This window comes from Pleurodeles waltl, chromosome 3_1 (assembly GCF_031143425.1).
Source record: "Pleurodeles waltl isolate 20211129_DDA chromosome 3_1, aPleWal1.hap1.20221129, whole genome shotgun sequence".
NCBI classification, from domain to species: Eukaryota; Metazoa; Chordata; class Amphibia; order Caudata; family Salamandridae; genus Pleurodeles; species Pleurodeles waltl.
Genome location: NC_090440.1, coordinates 1,393,871,047 through 1,393,890,270, shown reverse-complemented (window position 1 = coordinate 1,393,890,270; position 19,224 = coordinate 1,393,871,047). Strand labels below are relative to the sequence as shown.

General features: G+C 46.2%; 1 protein-coding gene across 18 annotated transcripts in view; it reads right to left on the bottom strand.

Moving 5' to 3' along the window:
- Positions 1–17,248: 17,248 nt before the first annotated feature.
- PUM1 (pumilio RNA binding family member 1) overlaps positions 17,249–19,224 on the bottom strand; it is an 859,012-nt gene continuing 857,036 nt past the window's right edge. For 15 of the 18 annotated variants that reach the window (XM_069224905.1, XM_069224910.1, XM_069224908.1 and 12 more), the window contains one exon: positions 17,249–19,031. In XM_069224905.1, the coding sequence (XP_069081006.1) occupies positions 18,900–19,031 (132 nt within the window). In that variant the 3' untranslated portion in view covers positions 17,249–18,899. The remainder of the gene's footprint in view (positions 19,032–19,224) is intronic. The other 3 variants (XM_069224907.1, XM_069224923.1, XM_069224919.1) reach the window with 1 other exon arrangement.

The following is a 19,224-nucleotide window of genomic DNA, read 5'->3' as shown; positions in this document are numbered from 1 at the left end:
GTGCCACCTGCCAAGCCAGTGGTAAGACAGGGGGGGGCATCTAAAGGCCCCCCTCATTCCACTTCTAGTGGTAGGGGTCCCCTTTGAAAGAGTGGGAGGGGATATAGTGGGCCCACTTGAACCTCCCACAGCCTCAGGGAATCAGTATATCCTAGTAGTAGTGGATCATGCTACTAGGTACCCTGAGGCAATTCCCCTTAGGTCCAATACTGCCCCTGCAGTAGCCAAAGCACTCATTGGTATTTTTACCAGAGTGGGATTTCCTAAGGAGGTGGATTATGACAGAGGTACCAACTTCATATCAGCTTACCTGAAACACATGTGGAATGAGTGTGGGGTGACTTACAAATTCACTACACCATACCATCCACAAACTAATGGCCTTGTTGAGAGATTCAACAAGACATTAAAAGGCATGATCATGGGGCTCCCTGAAAAACTCAAAAGGAGATGGGATGTCCTCCTGCCATGTCTGCCTTTCACCTACAGAGAGGTGCCTCAGAAGGGAATGGGGTTTTCCCCCTTTGAACTTCTGTTTGGCCATCCTGTTAGGGGACCCCTAGCTCTTGTAAAAGAAGGCTGGGAGAGACCTCTTCATGAGCCTAAACAAGAAGTGGTGGACTATGTACTAGGCCTACATTCGAGGATGGCAGAGTACATGGAAAAGGCAAGTAAAAACCTTGAGGCCAGCCAACAACTCCAGAAGATGTGGTATGACCAAAAGGCTGCTATGGTTGAGTTTCAGCCAGGGCAGAAAGTCTGGGTTTTGGAGCCTGTGGCTCCCAGGGCACTTCAGGACAAAAGGAGTGGCCCTTACCCAGTGCTAGAGAAAAAGAGTCAGGTCACCTACCTGGTGGAGCTAGGCACTAGCAGGACCCCCAAGAGAGTGATCCATGTTAACTGCCTAAAACTCTTCCATGACAGGGCAGATGTAAACATGTTAATGGTTACAGATGAGGATCAGGAAGCAGAGAGTGAACCTCTCCCGGATCTCCTCTCCACTGACCCTAAAGATGGTGGAGTGATCTATTCAGACACCCTCTCTGGCCAACAGCAAGCTGACTGCAGACAAGTCCTCCAGCAGTTTGCTGAGCTCTTTTCCCTAACCCCTGGTCAGATACACCTGTGAACCCATGATGTGGACACAGGAGACAGCATGCCTGTCAAAAACAAAATATTCAGACAGTCTGCTCAAGTTAAGGAAAGCATCAAAGTGGAAGTCCACAAGATGCTGGAGTTGGGAGTAATTGAGCATTCTGACAGTCCCTGGGCTAGCCCAGTGGTCTTGGTCCCCAAACCTCACACAAAAGATGGAAAGAGAGAGGCGAGGTTCTGTGTGGACTACAGAGGGCTTAATTCTGTCACCAAGATAGATGCTCACTCCATTCCAAGGGCAGATGAGCTGATTGATCAATTGGGTGATGCCAAATACTTGAGTACCTTTGACTTGACAGCAGGGTACTGGCAAATAAGAATGGCACCAGAAGCAAAAGAGAAAAAAACATTCTCTACACCTGATGGGCACTGCCACCTTCCAAAGGTTGGTGAATCAAGTCCTTGCTGGCTTGGAGTCCTTTAGTGCAGATTATCTTGATGATATGGCTGTCTTTAGCTCCAGCTGGCAGGATCACCTGGTCCACCTGAAGAAGGTTTTGCAGGCCCGGCAAGCAGAAGGCCTCTCCATCAAGTCATCTAAATATCAGATAGGGCAGGGTACTGTGGTTTACTTGGGACACCTTGTAGGTGGAGGCCAAGTTCAGCCACTCCAACCCAAGATCCAGACTATTGTGGACAGGGTAGCTCCAAAAACCCAGACTCAAGGCAGGGCATTCCTTGGCTTGACTGGGTACTATAGGAGGTTTGTGAAGGGATATGGATCAATAGTGACACCCCTCACAGAACTTGCCTACAGGAAAATGCCCAAGAAAGGTAACTGGACCATGGACTGTCAAAAGGCCTTTGACACCCTGAAGCAAGTGATGTGTAAAGCTCCAGATTACTCTAAGCAGTTCATAATTGTGTAGACAGATGCCTCTGAACATGGGATAGGAGCAGTCCTGTCCCAAACAAATGATGATGGCCTTGACCAGCCTGTTGCTTTCATTAGCAGGAGGTTACTGCCCAGGGAGCAGCGTTGGAGTGCCATTGAGAGGGAGGCCTTTGCTGTGGTCTGGTACCTGAAGAAGTTGAGACCATACCTTTTTGGTACTCACTTCATAGTTCAAACTGACCACAGACCTCTCAGATGGCTAATGCAAACGAAAGGAGAAAACCCTAAACTGTTGCGGTAGTCCATATGCCTACAGGGAATGGACTTTATAGTGGAACACAGACCTGGGACTTCCCATGCCAATGCTGATGGCCTTTCCAGGTTCTTCTACTTAGTAAATGAAGACTCTCTTGGGAAAGGTTAGTCTCATCCTCTTCGTTTGGGCGGGAGGGGTTGTGTAAGGAAATGCCTCCTTGGCATGGTTACCCCCTAGCTGTATGCCTTTGCTGATGACAAGTTTTGATTTGAAAGTGTGATGGGACCCTGCAAACCAGGCCCCAGCACCATTGTTTTTTCCCTAAACTGTACCTTTGTCTCCACAACTGGCACAGCCCTGGCACTCCGGTAAGTCCCTTGTAACTGACACCCCTGGTACCAAGGGCCCTGATGCCAGGGAAGGTCTCTAAGGGCAGCAGCATGTCTTATGTCACCCTGGGGACCCCTCACTCAGCACATGCACACTGCCTCACAGCTTGTGTTCGCTGGTGGGGAGAAAATGACTAAGTCGACATAGCACTCCCCTCAGAGTGCCATGCCAACCTCACACTGCCTGTGGCATAGGTAAGTCACCCCTCTAGCAGGCCTTACAGCCCTAAGGTAGGGTGCACTATACCACAGGTGAGGGCATATGTGCATGAGCACTATGCCCCTACAGTGTCATCGATGATGCAGTCGTCAAGAGCTTTAAAGAACAAGTTACTTACTTTTGGTAACACATTATCTGGTAGAGACTATCTAGCTGCGGATTCCTTACCTTAGAATTCCCTGGCGTCAGCTTCAAATCCGGAATTCTTCTGCTGAGCAGTACCCTGCGCACGCTGTCGGGTGGCATCGTTCGGATCCGCGAGCGTCATCCGGCTGTGCGTGGTGTCGTTGGAGCCGTCTGACGTCATGGTCTTCTCTATAGGCACCACCCATGCGTGCGTACGTCAGTTCTTTTCTACAACTTTCCATGCCAGAAGCACAGTGTCATGGAAGAACCAACAATTATTTAGTTTTCTTTCTTGATTGCTTGAGTGCAAAAACATGCCCTTGAGAAAGGGAAAAAACCATGAAACACAATGTATATATCCGCAGAGCAGGGAAGCCTGGGTGGGTGTAAGGAATCTGAAGCTAGATAGAGTCTCTACCAGATAATTCGGTACAGAAGGTAAGTAACTTGTTCATCTGATAGAGACTTCTATATGCAGACTCCTTACCTTAGAATAAATACCCAAGCTCTAACTCCTGGTGGTGGGTTGCAAGAATATACTTTAGACCAGGAAGTCCTGTAGGACCGAGCGGGCAAAATGCCCCTCTCTCCTCACCTGCTTTTCAAGGCAGTGCAAGGAAGCAAACGTTGCCGCTTGGAAAATATCAAGTACCGGCACGCCTCCAGCCAACGCAGTGGTAGTGGCTTTACCTCTGGTAGAGTGAGCTCTTAAGGCCTCTGGAGGCTGCTTCTTAGCCAAAACTTAGCAAATTTTTATACAGAGAACGACCTAGCGTGAAATAGTTAGTTTCTCCACTGCTTGACCCTTTGCACCAGCGTACCCCACAAAGAGTTGGTCGTCCAACCAGAACTCTTTTGTGCAATCAAGTTAGAACGATACTGCTCTTTTTGGGTCCAGCCTATGGCGACGCTCCTCTTCCTTAGAGGGAAGCGGCGGAGCAAAGAAGGTGGGCAGGGTGATATTTTGAACCGGATGGAAAAGGGTCACCACCTTGGGGAGGAAAGAGGCACGAGTTCGGAGGACTAATTAATCAGGATATATCATGAGATACAGCGGTTTGGATGATCAAGCCTGCATCCCACTCTCCTGGCAGGTGTGATCACCACCAAGAAGGCTGTTTTGATAGTGAGCAGCCAAAGAGGACAGTTATGTAAAGGCTCAAAAGGAGCACACTTTAGAAAAGTGAGTACTAGATTAAGGTCCCACTGGGGCACAACAAAAGGTGTAGGAGGAAACATATGTACAAGCCCTTTTAAGAATCTCAGTACCTTGGGAGACTTAAAGATGGTTGATCGGGCAATTGAAGAAAAAACGATAAGGCAGAAAGATAGACCTTAAGAGTCCCTAAGGAAGAACCCTGTTGGGTGATTGATAGAATGAACAAAAGGACATTAGATAGAGAAGAAGAAAGATGATCAATAGACCTCTCTGTACAATATGAAACAAAACATTTCCACTGGCAGGCGTAAATTGACTTAGTAGAGGGACACCTGGCTGCCAGAATGACATCACAGACTTTGGGAGGGAGGTCATAAACCACCAACTGTTGCTGCTCAACCTTCACGCATGAAGCCGCAAAGTTTGCAGGTTCGGGTGGAGAATCCGTGCCCAATCCGGAGCCACTAAGATTACATGGGCCCGGTCGTTCTTGATTTTCTTGAAAACTCTGGGCAGAAGTGGTATGGGCGGAAAGGCGTACAGGAGGCCTGAGCTCCACTCGCGATGAAAAGCGTTGCCTAATGATAGCCCCCTTGGAAACTCCAACACGCAAAACTGCCAACACTGCGCGTTCTCTGCGGAGGCAAACCGATCTAACCAAGGCTCTCCCCACTGCTGAAAGAGTCCTTGTGCCACCTCTGGATGAAGATACCATTCGCGATCCACTAAGCATCGCCGGCTGAGTTTGTCCGCCCTGGCGTTCAGAGAACCTGCTGGGTGTTGAACCTCCAGGGTTATGCCCTGCTGTTCCAGCCATGCCCAGAGACACAGCGCCTCTTGACAAACAGTGCACGACCCCCAACCGCCCTGCTTGTTGCAGTACCACATCGCGGTAGTGTTGTCCGTGAACACCTGCACTACCTTACCTTTCACAACATGAAGAAATTCTCTTAATGCTAGTCTGATTGCCTGATCTCCTAAAAGTTTATATGGAGCCTGAATTCCACCTGGGACCAGAGAACTCTGATCTCCACCTCTCCCAGATGGCCGCCCCATTCCAGAAGTGATGTGTCCGTCACTACTGTGAGATCTGATTGGGGAAGAGAGAGGAATCTGCCTTTGACCCAATTGCTGTTCACTAACCACCACTGTATATCCGTCGCAGTTCCCTCCGAGATCTGAACCAGGTCGGTAAGATATCCTGATGCTATGCCCATTGGAACTTCAGGACCCAGTGCAGAGCCCTCATATGCCATCTGGCATGTTTGACTAATAGGATGCAGGAAGCCATGAGTCCCAACAGCCTCAGAGTCGGTCTAACTGAAATCCAGGACTGAGGCTGAAACATCGGTATCATAACCTGAATATCCTGAACTCGCAGCTCGGGAGGATAGGCTCGATACTGCACTGTGTCCAGAACAGCTCAGATGAAAGTGAGCTGAGAGGGAGTCAAGTGTGACTTCGCCACATTTATAGTGAACCCCAGCGAATGTAGGAGGTTCACAGTCATCTGGAGGTGGGTGACAAGAGCCTGGGGCGTTAGAGCCTTAAACAGCAAATCGTCTATGTAGGGGAAGACTGAAACCCCTGACCTGCGCAGATGGGCTGCCACCACCGCCATAAACACCAGAGGGGCGCTGGCGAGATGGAAATGGAGCACAGTAAACTGAAAATGCTCGTGGCTCACCTTGAACCGCGAGTAACGCCTGTGGGCGGGCAGGATGGGGATATGAAAATACGCATCCTGCAAGTCCAACGCTACCATCCAGTCTCCTTGGTCTAGCGCAGACAAAACCTGAGCGAGAGTAAGCATCTTCAATTTCTCCTTTTTGAAGAAGAGATTGACGTCCCTTAAATCCAAGACACGGCGAAGGTCCTTGTTCTTTTTGGGAATCAGAAAGTAGTGGGAATAAAAACCACTGCCTACTTCTGACATCGGGACCCATTCTATAGCTCCCTTGGCAAAGAGAGCCGTAACTTCCTCGTGGAGCAAAACTAAATGTTCCTCCATCAGCCATTCCTTTACCGGAGGGAAAGACTGGAAGGGGAGGAAATAGCCCTTCCGTATGATCTGCAAGTCCCATTTGTCCAATGTGATGGATTGCCAGTGAGGAAGATGAAATTGAATCCTCCCTCCAACTGGATGGACATGGTCTTACAGAACCAAACTAGGAGGGCTTGGGCGCAGTGGAGGGGGGCTGTGTGACGCCCGACCTTTAGCCAGACCCTCTGGGTCTGACGGTACCACAACCACGTCCTCACACGGGGTGGGGTGAAGCCGGGGGACAGTGGCTAAGCGGATTGCGTGGTACCGCACCCCTTCCGAAGCCTTGAAAGGGACGGAAGACAGACTGCTGGTGAGCTGCCGTTGAGAGGCCCAAGGATCTGGCCGTAGCTCGAGAATCCTTGAACATCTCAAGCACAGAGTCTGCCTTCTCACCAAAAGGGTGAGAGCCCTCAAAAGTCATGTCCATCAAACTCGACTGGACATCCCCGGAAAAGCCAGTAGAACGTAGCCAGGCGTGGTGACGTAGAGCCGCTGTGGACGCACTCACCAGCGAGTCGGTTTTATCCAATCCACACTGATTGTAAACTTAGCTGCATCTTTCCCATCCTTGACAGCCTGGGTGAGTGTCCCCCGTACACCCTCCAGGACCTGGGGCAGCACCTGTGCCACTGTATCCCATAAAGTATGTGAAAAACAGCCCAATAGGCAAGAGGAGTTTACTGACCTCAATGCCGGGCTATAGGAAGAAAACTATTTCTTTCCAAGTTGATCCAGCCTCTTGGATCCCCTATCCGGAGGAGCAGAAGAGAAGGCACCACGGGAAGTGGAAGCTTGGACCACCAAGCTCTCCAGGGTGGGGTGTTGTGTGAGGAAACTAGGGTCATTTGGAGCAGGTCTATGGCGGCGACCGACTGTCCTATTCACAGGCTGTCCTATTCACAGGAGCCCCTGTGCTGGGTTTGGACCATGTTCCCAGAAGGACGTCCGTAAGGGCCTCATTGAAGGGCAACATCGGCTCCTATGTAGTCACCCCCGGCTGAAGCACCTCTGTCAGGAGATTCATCCTGACTGGCACTGTGGGCAAGTCTAGGTCCAAGACCTCAGCTGCCCTACGCACCACCATAGCATAAGAAGCCCCCCGCCTCCGTTGCCACACTGGGAGGAGACAGCAAGCCAATATCTGGAGAAGTGTCCAGTCCACTGGCTTCTCCTAGATCCTCATACCAGTCCTGTTCTTGCTCCAGTTCACACTCTAAAGGGTCCTCTGACCCCTCCCACTCCTCTCCTGTGCCTGGCTGTCCAAAATAAGGCACAGGCAATGATCTGGGCCCAATCGGCACAGTTGAAATCTGAGTCGGCGTCGATAGACATAGCTCCTGCTCCGTATCGTCTGGGATGAGGATGGGGCTACCACCACTTGGCACCGGTGGAGGAGGAAGCGTCAACATCGGTCCAGGCGAGGGAGGTCGAATGTGTGGGCCCAGCAGCAGTCCATCCGCTATCGGATCCTGGGGTCCCCAAAGGCACCGAAGGCATTGACGTCGAATCTGATGGGGCCCCTGCTAACCACACGCGGCCCGAAGACCCACAGAGGGTGCCGCCTGCTCAAAAACAAGGTGCATAGCCTCTTAAAATTCTTTAATTTGAGCGGCGATCGCTCCAGTCCCCGGAAAAAGGGGGGGGGGGGGATGGAGACAGAGTCGGCCCTGGCGACGGCTCTGTAGAACTGTGCTCAGAACGTCGACGTTCCCTAGATGCCTCGTCGGCCGACAAGCGTCACAAAGTCGAAGTCCGCTTGGACTACTTCTTTTTGTGCCTCTTACCGAGTGCCCCGATGACATTGTGTAGGAAAATGCCACTGTTGGCATGGTTACCCTCTAAACTTTTGCTGATGCTAGTTATGATTGAAAGTGTGCTGTGTTCTTTACCTAAACTGTACCTTTAAACAGCCCTGGCACACAAATAAGTCCCTTGTAAATGGTACCCCTTGTACCAGGGGCCCTGTGGTCAGGGAAGGTCTCTAAGGGCTCCAGCATGTATTACGCCAACCTGGGGACCTCTCACTCAGCACATGCACACTGCCTCACAGCTTGTGTGTGCTGGTGGTGAGAAAATGACTAAGTCGACATGGCACTCCCCTCAGAGTGCCATGCCAACCTCACACTGCCTGTGGCATAGGTAAGTCACCCCTCTAGCAGGCCTTACAGCCCTAATGCAGGGTGCACTATACCACAGGTGAGGGCATAGCTGCATGAGCACTATGCCTCTACAGTGTCTAAGCCAATTCTTAGACATTGTAAGTGCAGGGTAGCCTTAAGGAGTATATGGTCTGGGAGTTTGTCAAACACGAACTCCACAGTTCCATAATGGCTACACTGAAGACTGGGAAGTTTGGTATCAAACTTATTAGCACAGTAAATCCACACTGTTGCCAGTGGAGGATTTATTGAAAAATGCACACAGAGGGCATCTTAGAGATGCCTCTTGCATGTCAGTCCAACTCTTAGTGTTACGCTGATCAGTTCCTTCCAGCCTGCCACAACCAGACGAGTTTTTGGCTACATGGGGTGAGTGCCTTTGTCACTATGTTGCCAGGAACAAAACCTGCACTGGGTGGAGGTGCTTCCCACCTCCCCCTGCAGGAACTATAGCACCTGGTAGTGAGCCTCAAAGGCTCATGTCTGTTGTTACACCGCCCCAGGGTATCCCAGCTAGTGGAGATGCCAGCACCACCGGACAGAGCACCCACTTTTGGCAGCACACAAAGAGGAGTCACCCACCAGTCAGGACAGCCCCTAAGGTGCCCTGAGCTGAGGTAACCCTTGCTTAAGAAATCCTCCATCTTGGTTTTGGAGGATTCCCCCGATATGCCTTGCTTAGAAATTGGATTCCCTGTATGAGGTTTTTGGAAAGCAATAAATAATTGTTTTGTTTTGCGAATTAGTTTTGTTCTGTCAATGTAGTACATTAACGCTCTTTTGATGTCTAATGTATGTAGTGCTCTTTCAGCTACGGAGTCTGGCTGTGGGAAGAACACTGGTAATTCTACTGTTTGATTTAAGTGGAACGTGATATGACTTTTGGTAAAAATTTAGGATTTGTTCGTAGAACTACTTTATGCTTGTGTATCTGAATAAATGGTTCTTGTATGGTAAATGCTTGAATCTCACTTACTCTTCTTAAAGATGTGATGGCAATTAAAAATGCAACTTTCCATGTTAAGTATTGCATTTCACAAGAGTGCATGGGCTCAAAAGGTGGACCCATGAGTCGTGTTAAGACAATTTTGAGGTTCCATGAAGGAACTGGTGGTGTTCTTGGTGGAATAATTCTCTTTAGACCTTCCATAAATGCTTTTATGACTGGTATTCTAAATAGAGAAGTTGAGTGCGTAATTTGCAGGTAAGCTGAAATTGCTGTAAGATGTATTTTAATGGAAGAAAAAGCTAGCTTTGATTTTTGCAAATGTAGTAAGTATCCTACGATGTCTTTGGCAGATGCGTGTAAGGGTTGAATTTGATTATTATGGCAGTAATAAACAAATATTTTCCACTTATTTGCATAGCAATGTCTAGTGGTAGGTTTCCTAGCTTGTTTTATGACCTCCATACATTCCTGTGTAAGGTCTAAATGTCCGAACTCTAGGACTTCAGGAGCCAGATTGCTAGATTCAGCGATGCTGGATTTGGGTGTCTGATCTGTTGTTTGTGTTGCGTTAACAGATCTGGTATGTTTGGTAGTTTGACATGAGGCACTACTGAGAGGTCTAGTAGTGTTGTGTACCAAGGTTGCCTTTCCCATATTGGTGCTATTAGTATAAGTTTGAGTTTGTTTTGACTCAGCTTGTTTACTAGATATGGAAGGAGTGGGATTGAAAAGCGTAAGCAAATATCCCTGACCAACTCATCCATAACGCATTGCCCTGAGACTGATCTTGTGGGTAACCTGGATGCGAAGTTTTGGCATTTTGCGTTTTCCTTTGTTGCAAATAGATCTATTTGTGGTGTTCCCCAACTCTGGAAGTAAGTATTCAGTATTTGGGGGTGAATTTCCCATTCGTGGATCTGTTGGTGATCCCGAGAAAGATTGTCTGCTAGCTGGTTCTGAATTCCTGGAATAAATTGTGCTATTAGGCGAATGTGGTTGTGAATCGCCCAAAGCCATATTTTCTGTGCCAGGAGACACAACTGTGTTGAGTGTGTGCCTCCCTGTTTGTTTAGGTAATACATCGTTGTCATGTTGTCTGTTTTGACAAGAATGTGTTTGTAGCTTATTATAGGTTGAAATGCTTTCAGCGCTAGAAATACTGCCAATAGTTCTAAGTGATTTATGTGAAACTGTTTTTGGTGACTGTCCCATTGTCCTTGGATGCTGTATTTATTGAGGTGTGCTCCCCACCCTATCATGGAGGCATCTGTTATTACATATTGTGGCACTGGGTCTTGGAAAGGCCGCCCTTGGTTTAAATTTATACTGTTCCACCATTGAAGCGAGGTGTATGTTTGGCGGTCTACCAACACCAGATCTAGAATTTGACCCTGTGCCTGTGACCACTGTGATGCTAGGCACTGTTGTAAGGGCCGCATGTGCAACTTTGCGTTTGGGACAATGGCTATGCATGAGGACATCATGCCTAAGAGTTTCATCACCATTTTGACTTGTATTTTTTGATTTGGATACATGGCCTGTATTACATTGTGAAATGCCTGAACTCTTTGTGGACTTGGAGTGGCAATCCCTTTTGCTGTGTTGATTGTCGTCCCTAAGTATTGCTGTGTTTGACACAGCAGAAGGTGTGACTTTGTGTAGTTGATTGTGAAACCTAGCTTGTGGAGGGTTTCTATGACATACTGTGTGTGTTGTGAACACTTTTCTAGCGTGTTGGTTTTGATTAACCAATCGTCTAGGTACGGGAACACATGAATTTGCTGCATTCTGATATGTGCAGCTACGACTGCTAGGCACTTTGTAAAAACTCTTGGCGCAGTTGTTATTCCGAATGGCAACACCTTGAATTGGTAATGTATCCCTTGGAATACAAACCTTAAGTACTTTCTGTGTGAAGGATGTATCGGTATATGGAAATATGCATCCTTTAGGTCTAGTGTTGTCATGTAGTCTTGTTGTTTGAGTAGTGGGATTATGTCTTGTAATGTCACCATGTGAAAGTGATCTGATTTGATGTAGGTATTTAATGTTCGGAGATCTAATATAGGTCTCAGAGTCTTGTCTTTTTTGGGTATGAGAAAGTACAGAGAGTAAACTCCTGTTCCTTTCTGGTGTTCTGGTACTAATTCTATTGCTTCTTTTAGTAGTAATGCCTGAACTTCTAGTCCTAGGAGATTAATATGTTCTTTTGACATATTGTGTGTTTTCGGTGGTACGTTTGGAGGGAATTTGAGAAATTCTATGCAATAACCATGCTGGATAATTGCCAGTACCCAAGTGTCTGTTGTTATCTCCTCCCAATGTTTGTAAAATAGTCTTAGTCTCCCCCCCACAGGTGTTATGTGTTGGGGATGTGTGACTTGGAAGTCACTGTTTGTTTTGAGGGGTTTTGGGGCTTTGGAACTTCCCTCTATTTTTTTGGAATTGTGCCCCTCTATATTGCCCCCGAAAACTTCCCTGCTGGTATTGGCTTTGATAAGTGGGCCTTGCTTGTGAGGTTGTGGCCTCTGTAGGTTGATCTCGAAACCCTCCCCTAAATGGTGTCTTGCGAAATGTGCCTCTGCTTTGTGGGGAGTAGAGTGCGCCCATGGCTTTTGCGGTATCAGTATCTGTTTTGAGTTTTTCAATAGCAGTGTCGACTTCCGGCCCAAACAACTGCTGTTCATTAAAGGGCATATTCAGCACGGCTTTTTGTATTTCCGGCTTGAATCCTGACGTACGCAACCATGCGTGTCTCCTTATTGTTATTGCAGTATTTACTGTCCTTGCAGCTGTATCTGCTGCATCCATTGATGACCGTATCTGATTATTGGAGATACTTTGTCCTTCTTCTACCACTTGTTGTGCCCTTTTCTGGAACTCTTTGGGTAAGTGTTCTATGAAATGCTGCATTTCGTCCCAATGAGCTCTATCGTATCTTGCCAAAAGTGCTTGTGAATTGGCAATACGCCATTGGTTTGCTGCTTCTGCTGCAACTCTTTTACCCGCTGCATCGAATTTGCGACTCTCCTTGTATGGAGGTGGTGCATCTCCCGAGGTATGAGAGTTTGCTCTCTTGCGAGCTGCCCCAACAACCACAGAATCTGGTGTTAATTGCTGCGTAATATAAACAGTGTCTGTTGGTGGTGGCTTGTACTTTTTTTCCACCCTTGGAGTTATGGCTCTGCCTTTAACAGGATCCTGAAATATTTGTTTTGAATGTTTTAGCATTCCCGGGAGCATAGGTAAGCTTTGGTATTGGCTATGAGTGGAGGAGAGTGTATTAAATATAAAGTCATCCTCAATTGGTTCTGAATGCAAGGTGACGTTATTAAACGCAGCTGCCCTTGAGACCACCTGCGTGTAGGATGTACTGTCTTCAGGTGGCGACGGCCTTGTAGGTTAACAGTCTGGGCTGTTATCTGATACAGGAGCATCATAAAGGTCCCATGCATCAGGATCATCTTGACTCATTGCAGTATGAGTCGGCGATTGCATCAGTGGTGGAGTGGCTACCGGTGATGTGTGCATGATGGTGGTGGAGTCGTTTGTCTTGCCACCTTTGCCTGTGGCTGCTTGTCCTTTTCTTGAAAGGCAAGTCTTCTTTTCATCTTAATTGGGGGAAGAGTGCTTATTTTCCCTGTGTCTTTTTGAATGTGGAGCCTTCTTTGAGTGTAGTCTGGCTCAACAGATTGAAGTTCCTCTCCGAACTTATGTCCTTGCATCTGGGAGGACAATCCCTGTTCCTCTGTGTAGGAACCTGTTTTCGGTCCGAGGCTGGATGTTTCGGAATCGAAATCTTTTCGGTCACCTTTTTGGGCTCCGGGGCAACCTTCTTTATTTTCGGCGTCGTGGTGTCTCGGTGCCGAACCATTTCGGTGCCACTGTCTCGGTGCCGAATCTGTTCGGAGCCGCTGTCTCGGGCCCGAGATAGCTGTGTGGCGGTATCTCGACCGGAGTCGGATGACTTCGCCACATGCATGCCCTTTTTCGGTGCCAATGATCGGTCACCTATTTTTTGGGTTAAGCCATGGCCTGTTGGCGGTGGCGTCCCCTGGGCTTTTGTTGTCTTCTCGTGAATTTTATGTTTCAACGTCTTACTCACGGTTTTCGGCGTTTCTTCGGGATCGAGCTCGTCCGAGTCATGGATGGAGAAGCTTTCTTCTTCCTCTTCGAAACGCCCTTGTCCTGTCGGCGCCGACGCCATCTGCAGTCTTCTTGCTCTTCGGTCTCTTAATGTCTTCCTCGACCAAAACGCTCGACAGGCTTCACAGGTATCCTCCTTGTGCTCTGGAGACAGACACAAGTTACAGACCAGATGCTGATCTGTATATGGATACTTGTTATGACATTTTGGGCAGAAGCGGAATGGGGTCCGTTCCATCAGCCTTGAAGAAACACGTGGCCGGGCCGACCAGGCCCAGACGGGGGGATCGAAAAAACCCCGAAGGGCCACCGGAGCTCTTCAAAAGTCGGTGTCGATCTGTTATAACTAACCCGATACCGAACGCAAACAATACCGACGATTTTTCCGAGATTCTAACTAACTTTCCGACCCGAAACACGGAGCGAAAAGGAACACGTCCGAACCCGATGGCGGAAAAAAAACAATCTAAGATGGAGTCGACGCCCATGCGCAATGGAGCCGAAATGGGAGGAGTCCCTCGATCTCGTGACTCGAAAAGACTTCTTCGAAGAAAAACAACTTGTAACACTCCGAGCCCAACACCAGATGGCGGGATGTGCACAGCATGTGTATCTGCAGCTACACATGCCACCGAACATATATATATATACCTGATCTGCTCCCCGAGGACGCAGGTACTTACCTGTTAACCAGAACCTGCTCTCCATAGGCGCCTATGTGTTTTTGGTCCTCCTTTGACCTCTGCACCTGACCGGCCGTGTTGCTGGTGCTGTGGCTTTGGGGTTGCCTTGAACCCCCAACGGTGGGCTGCCTATGCCCAGGAGACTGACTGTGTAAGTGTTTTACTTACCTGAAAAACTAACCAATACTCACCTCCCCCAGGAATTGTTGATTTTTGCACAGTGTCCACTTTTAAAATAGCTTATTGGCATTTTAACCAAAACTGTGTGCACTACTGTTTTAAATCAAAGTTCTATACTTACCTGTGTGAAGTACCTTGTAATTTATGTACTTACCTAAAATCTTGAATCTTGTGGTTCTAAAATAAATTAGGAAAATATATTTTTCTACATAAAAACCTATTGGCATGCAGCTAAGGCTTTGAGTGTGTTCTCATTTATTGCCTGTGTGTGTACAACAAATGCTAAACACTACCCTCTGATAAGCCTACTGCTAGACCACACTACCATAAAATAGAGCATTAGTAATCTCTAATTTTGCCACTATCAACCTCTAAGGGGAACCCTTGGACTCTGTGCACACTATCTCTCACTTTGACATAGTATATACAGAGCCAAGTATATGAGGTAAGTACATAAAATGCAAGGTACTTTACACAGGTAAGTATGGAACTTTGAATTAAAGCAGTAGTACACACATTATAGGTTAAAATGGCAATAAGCTATTTTAAAAGTGGACACTGCAATTTTCAAACAGTTCCTGAGGGAGGTAAGTTTGGTTAGGTTTTGCAGGTAAGTAAAGCACAGGGGTTCCTTGTTACCAGGCAGTCGCGGTCAGGGGGATGCCTCTGGATCCTCTCTGCAGGCGTCGTCGTGGGGGTTTGGAGGGGTCAACCCAGGGTGGGCTCTTGTCCCCAATCGCCTGTGGACACTTTCTTGCTGGGTGGACCACCTGTACATGGGCGTCGGGTGCACAGGGATCAGGACTCACGCTTCCGGAGTGATGTGGGAGTCCTTGGTAGAAAGTTTCTTTGGGACAGAGCCACTTTCTTCGGGAGTTCTTGGTCCTTTTGGGTGCGGGGCAGTCCTCTGGAGTTGGCAGAGGTCACTGTGCCCGCTGGATGTGTTGCTATTCTTTTTGCAGGTTCTCTGAAGCAGGAGACAGGCCGGTAGGGCTGGGTCAAGGCAGTTGTCTTCCTTCTTCTCTGCTGGAGTTTCAGCTTAGTAGGTCGCCAGGAATCTGTGGCAGGCTGGCACAGACCGGTCAGTCTTGCACTAGCAGTTGGGCTAACATACAGGTGGCATCTCTAAGATGCCCTCTGTGTGCATTTTTCAATAAATCCCACACTGGCATCAGTGTGGGTTTATTGTGCTGAGAAGTTTGGTACCAAACCTTTGAGTATTTATTGAAGCCATTATAGTGCCTTGGAGTTCGTAATAACAAACTTCTAGACCATATACTCAATATGGTTACAATGCACTTACAATGCATAAGAATGGACACTGTAGGGGCATAGTGCTCATGCAGCTATGCCCTCACCTGTGGTATAGTGCACCCTGCCTTAGGGCTGTAAGGCCTGCTAGAGGGGTGACCTACCTATGCCACAGGCAGTGGTTTGTGGGCATGGCACTCAGAGGGGTGCCATGTTGACAGCCTTTTTCTCCCCACCAGTGCACACACAAGCTGCAAGGCAGTGTGCATGTGCTGAGTAAGGAGTCCCCAGGGTGGCATAATGTTTGCTGTAGCCCTTAGAGACCTTCCCTGTCCACATGGCCCTTTGCACCATGGGCACCTTTTACAAGGGACGTAACTGTGTGCCAGGGCTGTGCCAATTTTGGGAACAAATGTACAGTTTTAGGGAAAGAACACTGGTGCTGAGGCCTGTTTATCAAGGTCCCAGCACACTTTCAATCAAAGTTGACATCAGCACTAGGCATAAAGTGGGGGGGGAGGGGGGGTTAACCATGCCAACATTGGCACTTTCCTACAACCAGGAGCGGTGATGACTCCGCCAGCGGTCTTGAGACCTTCCTCTCAAGGGAGATCGGGGGCGACGTGGAGTCAGGTGCTGGGCCGTCATGAGATTTAGGGACCGCTTCCTCATGGCCTTCAGGTTCATGGCACAGCATTTGGTGCACAACTTCGGGTTGTGGTCATGCTCCAGACACCACAAACACACCAGGTGCAGGTCCGTCACCGAAGACATGCGGTGAGAGGCGTTGCAAGATTTGAAGCCGCTCTTTTGAGACGTCCCTTGACACACCAGAGAAGTCCAAAAAAACAACAAAAAGGTTGAAATTGGTCAAAAAGTGACCGGGGTAGCTCTTCTCCAGATCTTCGAGTGGTGCAGAAAGAAAAGAACTGACATCAGCCCAAGTACAACCGCAACATCCTTACGGCGACCACAACGCCAACATCGGACACAGAGTCGACCAACATTACCTAGTGACACGCAAAGGTACTGCTCAAAGAAAAATCTCTGGATCAAGTCTGACGCCTGGGGCAAATTCTAAGGTAAGGAATCTGCAACTAGAAGTCTCTATCATATAAAGACATGGATATGTTATAGAAGAGACTGTCCATTGCTAGTAGGGCCTATGGTAATGATATATACTGCTATGTTAATGTACTGTGGGACTCCCACTTCGATGACCGGGATGATTCAAGCATGTGAATGTATGAACAATCCAATACTGGATAAACTGCTGTTCTTTCTTCCAGGATAGGGACTAAAAGAGCTGCTAGGAAAGGAACGTGTTTAACATGTTTAAAAAACATACTTAAAAAATTTCTTTATGAAAATATTATTGATCATTCCTTAATCTGTCCAAATCCTGGTTATTTGCCCTAAATTAGTAAGCCTTCACCTTGCAGTTTTGTGATATTCCTACCAACAATCCTTAAGCTTTTGTTGGTTATTGAAGCTGGTATGCAAATTGTTTCAACTGAAACCCCCCAAGCAGCTTTGAACATGACATTTTATGTTGAATTCAGTGATCCAGCGTAATGACCATGCAATCTATCAAGATTGTAATGGAACCAGGTCATCAAAATCACAACTGTAAAAGTCTTAGTATAAAAATCAAGCGATACATGAAAAAGAATATGCACCAAAACCCGAATGCCAGAGTCCAAAGTTCTGTATTTTTCAAAATAAAGATCACACATTGTTTAGAGACCATCTACACAAGAGTTACCAAAAATAGTTGCCTAGGCATAAGCATACACAGGTTTGTTAATTATACACATATGGTTACAAGTGTGCTTGCAAAAAGTTCATGGGAAATATACACAAGGCTCTGTAAATGTACACCGTGTAGTGTTACACTTCTATATTCAAACAAAGAAAATTGACAGTATGTTACATTCACTTACAAGTAGACAAAATGCAAAATACAATTTATCTTCTGTACAAAATAGAGGAAAGACTTCATTGGATATGGACTAGGCAGGGAATCGCTGATTGAAAGGGCAAGAGTTGGGATTTTTACTCCTGCACTTTTTTTTTTCTTCTTTTTTTTTTACAGTCACAAAAAAGCAAAAACAACTTTTTCCTTTTAAGATTTAAAAAACACTATTCTGAAATGTGTCCTTTGGAGAACATTTAGAAATGATTGCTACGCATTTGACTAGGTGACGAATAAAACCAAGATCTTTCCTTTTTAAACATTAACTAGGCTGTATAAAGAGGGAAAAAACATTTCCCTCCAAAGTTATCGTAAAGTTTTGGTTGAAATTACAATTTACAATATACAACACTATATGTTACGACCATAAAAGGTGTGAATATACACTGAAATGCACAGGTTTTGCTAATTTTTTTCCTTACCAAAAAACGGGTTTATGTTGATTAAACTTTTCCACATTTACATTACAGAGGTTTACAAATGTACAATTGTACAATCAAAAGTATGTTTCACTACTAGGGTACATTATAGATACAGATTAACAACAAAACAAGAAAATACTACAAATTTTTTTATATATATATGCAAAGTCTACACCAAGTATACACTATATATTTATAGAAGCAAGACCAAGTCAGGGTTGGATTTTCTGGCGTTTTCTCCCCCATGCAAACTCAAGTTTTGCTTTTCAATGTTAATTGCAACCGTATCAAAAAAACATTGAAACCTCTTTTTCACTCAAACGCTTGGGAGGATCTTCCTTTCAAAAAGAAAATTGATCGCTAAGCTAAATTCTTTAGCACATTAAATACATTTATATAAAAAAAAAAAATAATAATAATAATTTGAACAAGCTCCTTGTAAAGGATGCCGTAACATTTTGAAAGGTCTTGTTTTCTTCATATGTATAAACTCCATTCATGGATGATTTTGTGCTGCTTGCACTAAAATTCAAATATTCCCAAGAGTTTGGTATAAAATTAAAACAAACCCAAATGGAAATCTATTTGCACAATGCGGATCAATTAAAAACGAACGGTTTAAAATAAACTACCCCGAGTGTATCCACATTTACTATACTGATACATTTGAACAAAAAAGTGGCCACACATGTACACGTGTTTATCTATGTACAAGTCTTCTATACACCAGTGATACTGCAGGGCAATCAGTTAATTTAAAATAAAATTATAATTAGTACATATTATGCAAAATAAAATTAAAGAAATTTACAAACGCCTTTTAAGTTTTGCGTTTAGAGCTGAGCAACCAAACAATATCTTCTAAATGTAAAATAGAATATCATAGGTTGCTGGTAATTTAGGCATTATGCTCCAGGAGTTTGATTTTGCTGCAGAGATGCCCGCTCTCAAATGATCCCATTTGGTGGGCCACACATCGGACCCAAATCTACACCGTTCTTCATATAATACTTTTCTAGCTTTGCCAGAATGTGTTTCCCGTATGTATATTTTCTTAAGGTTGCAATGTGAGGTCGGATCTAAAGCGCAAAGGGGGAAAAAAAGATTTAGAGAATTTGTTACAGGAACAATGCCACAAAGGAATGTTGAATACAGAGAAAATAATTAGTGCAAAAGGTGATGTGGTCTAAATTACATTTCATCACTGTTAATCTAAGATAACTTTGATTATATTACATTTAGATAAACTAATCAAATATCAGATATATCTCG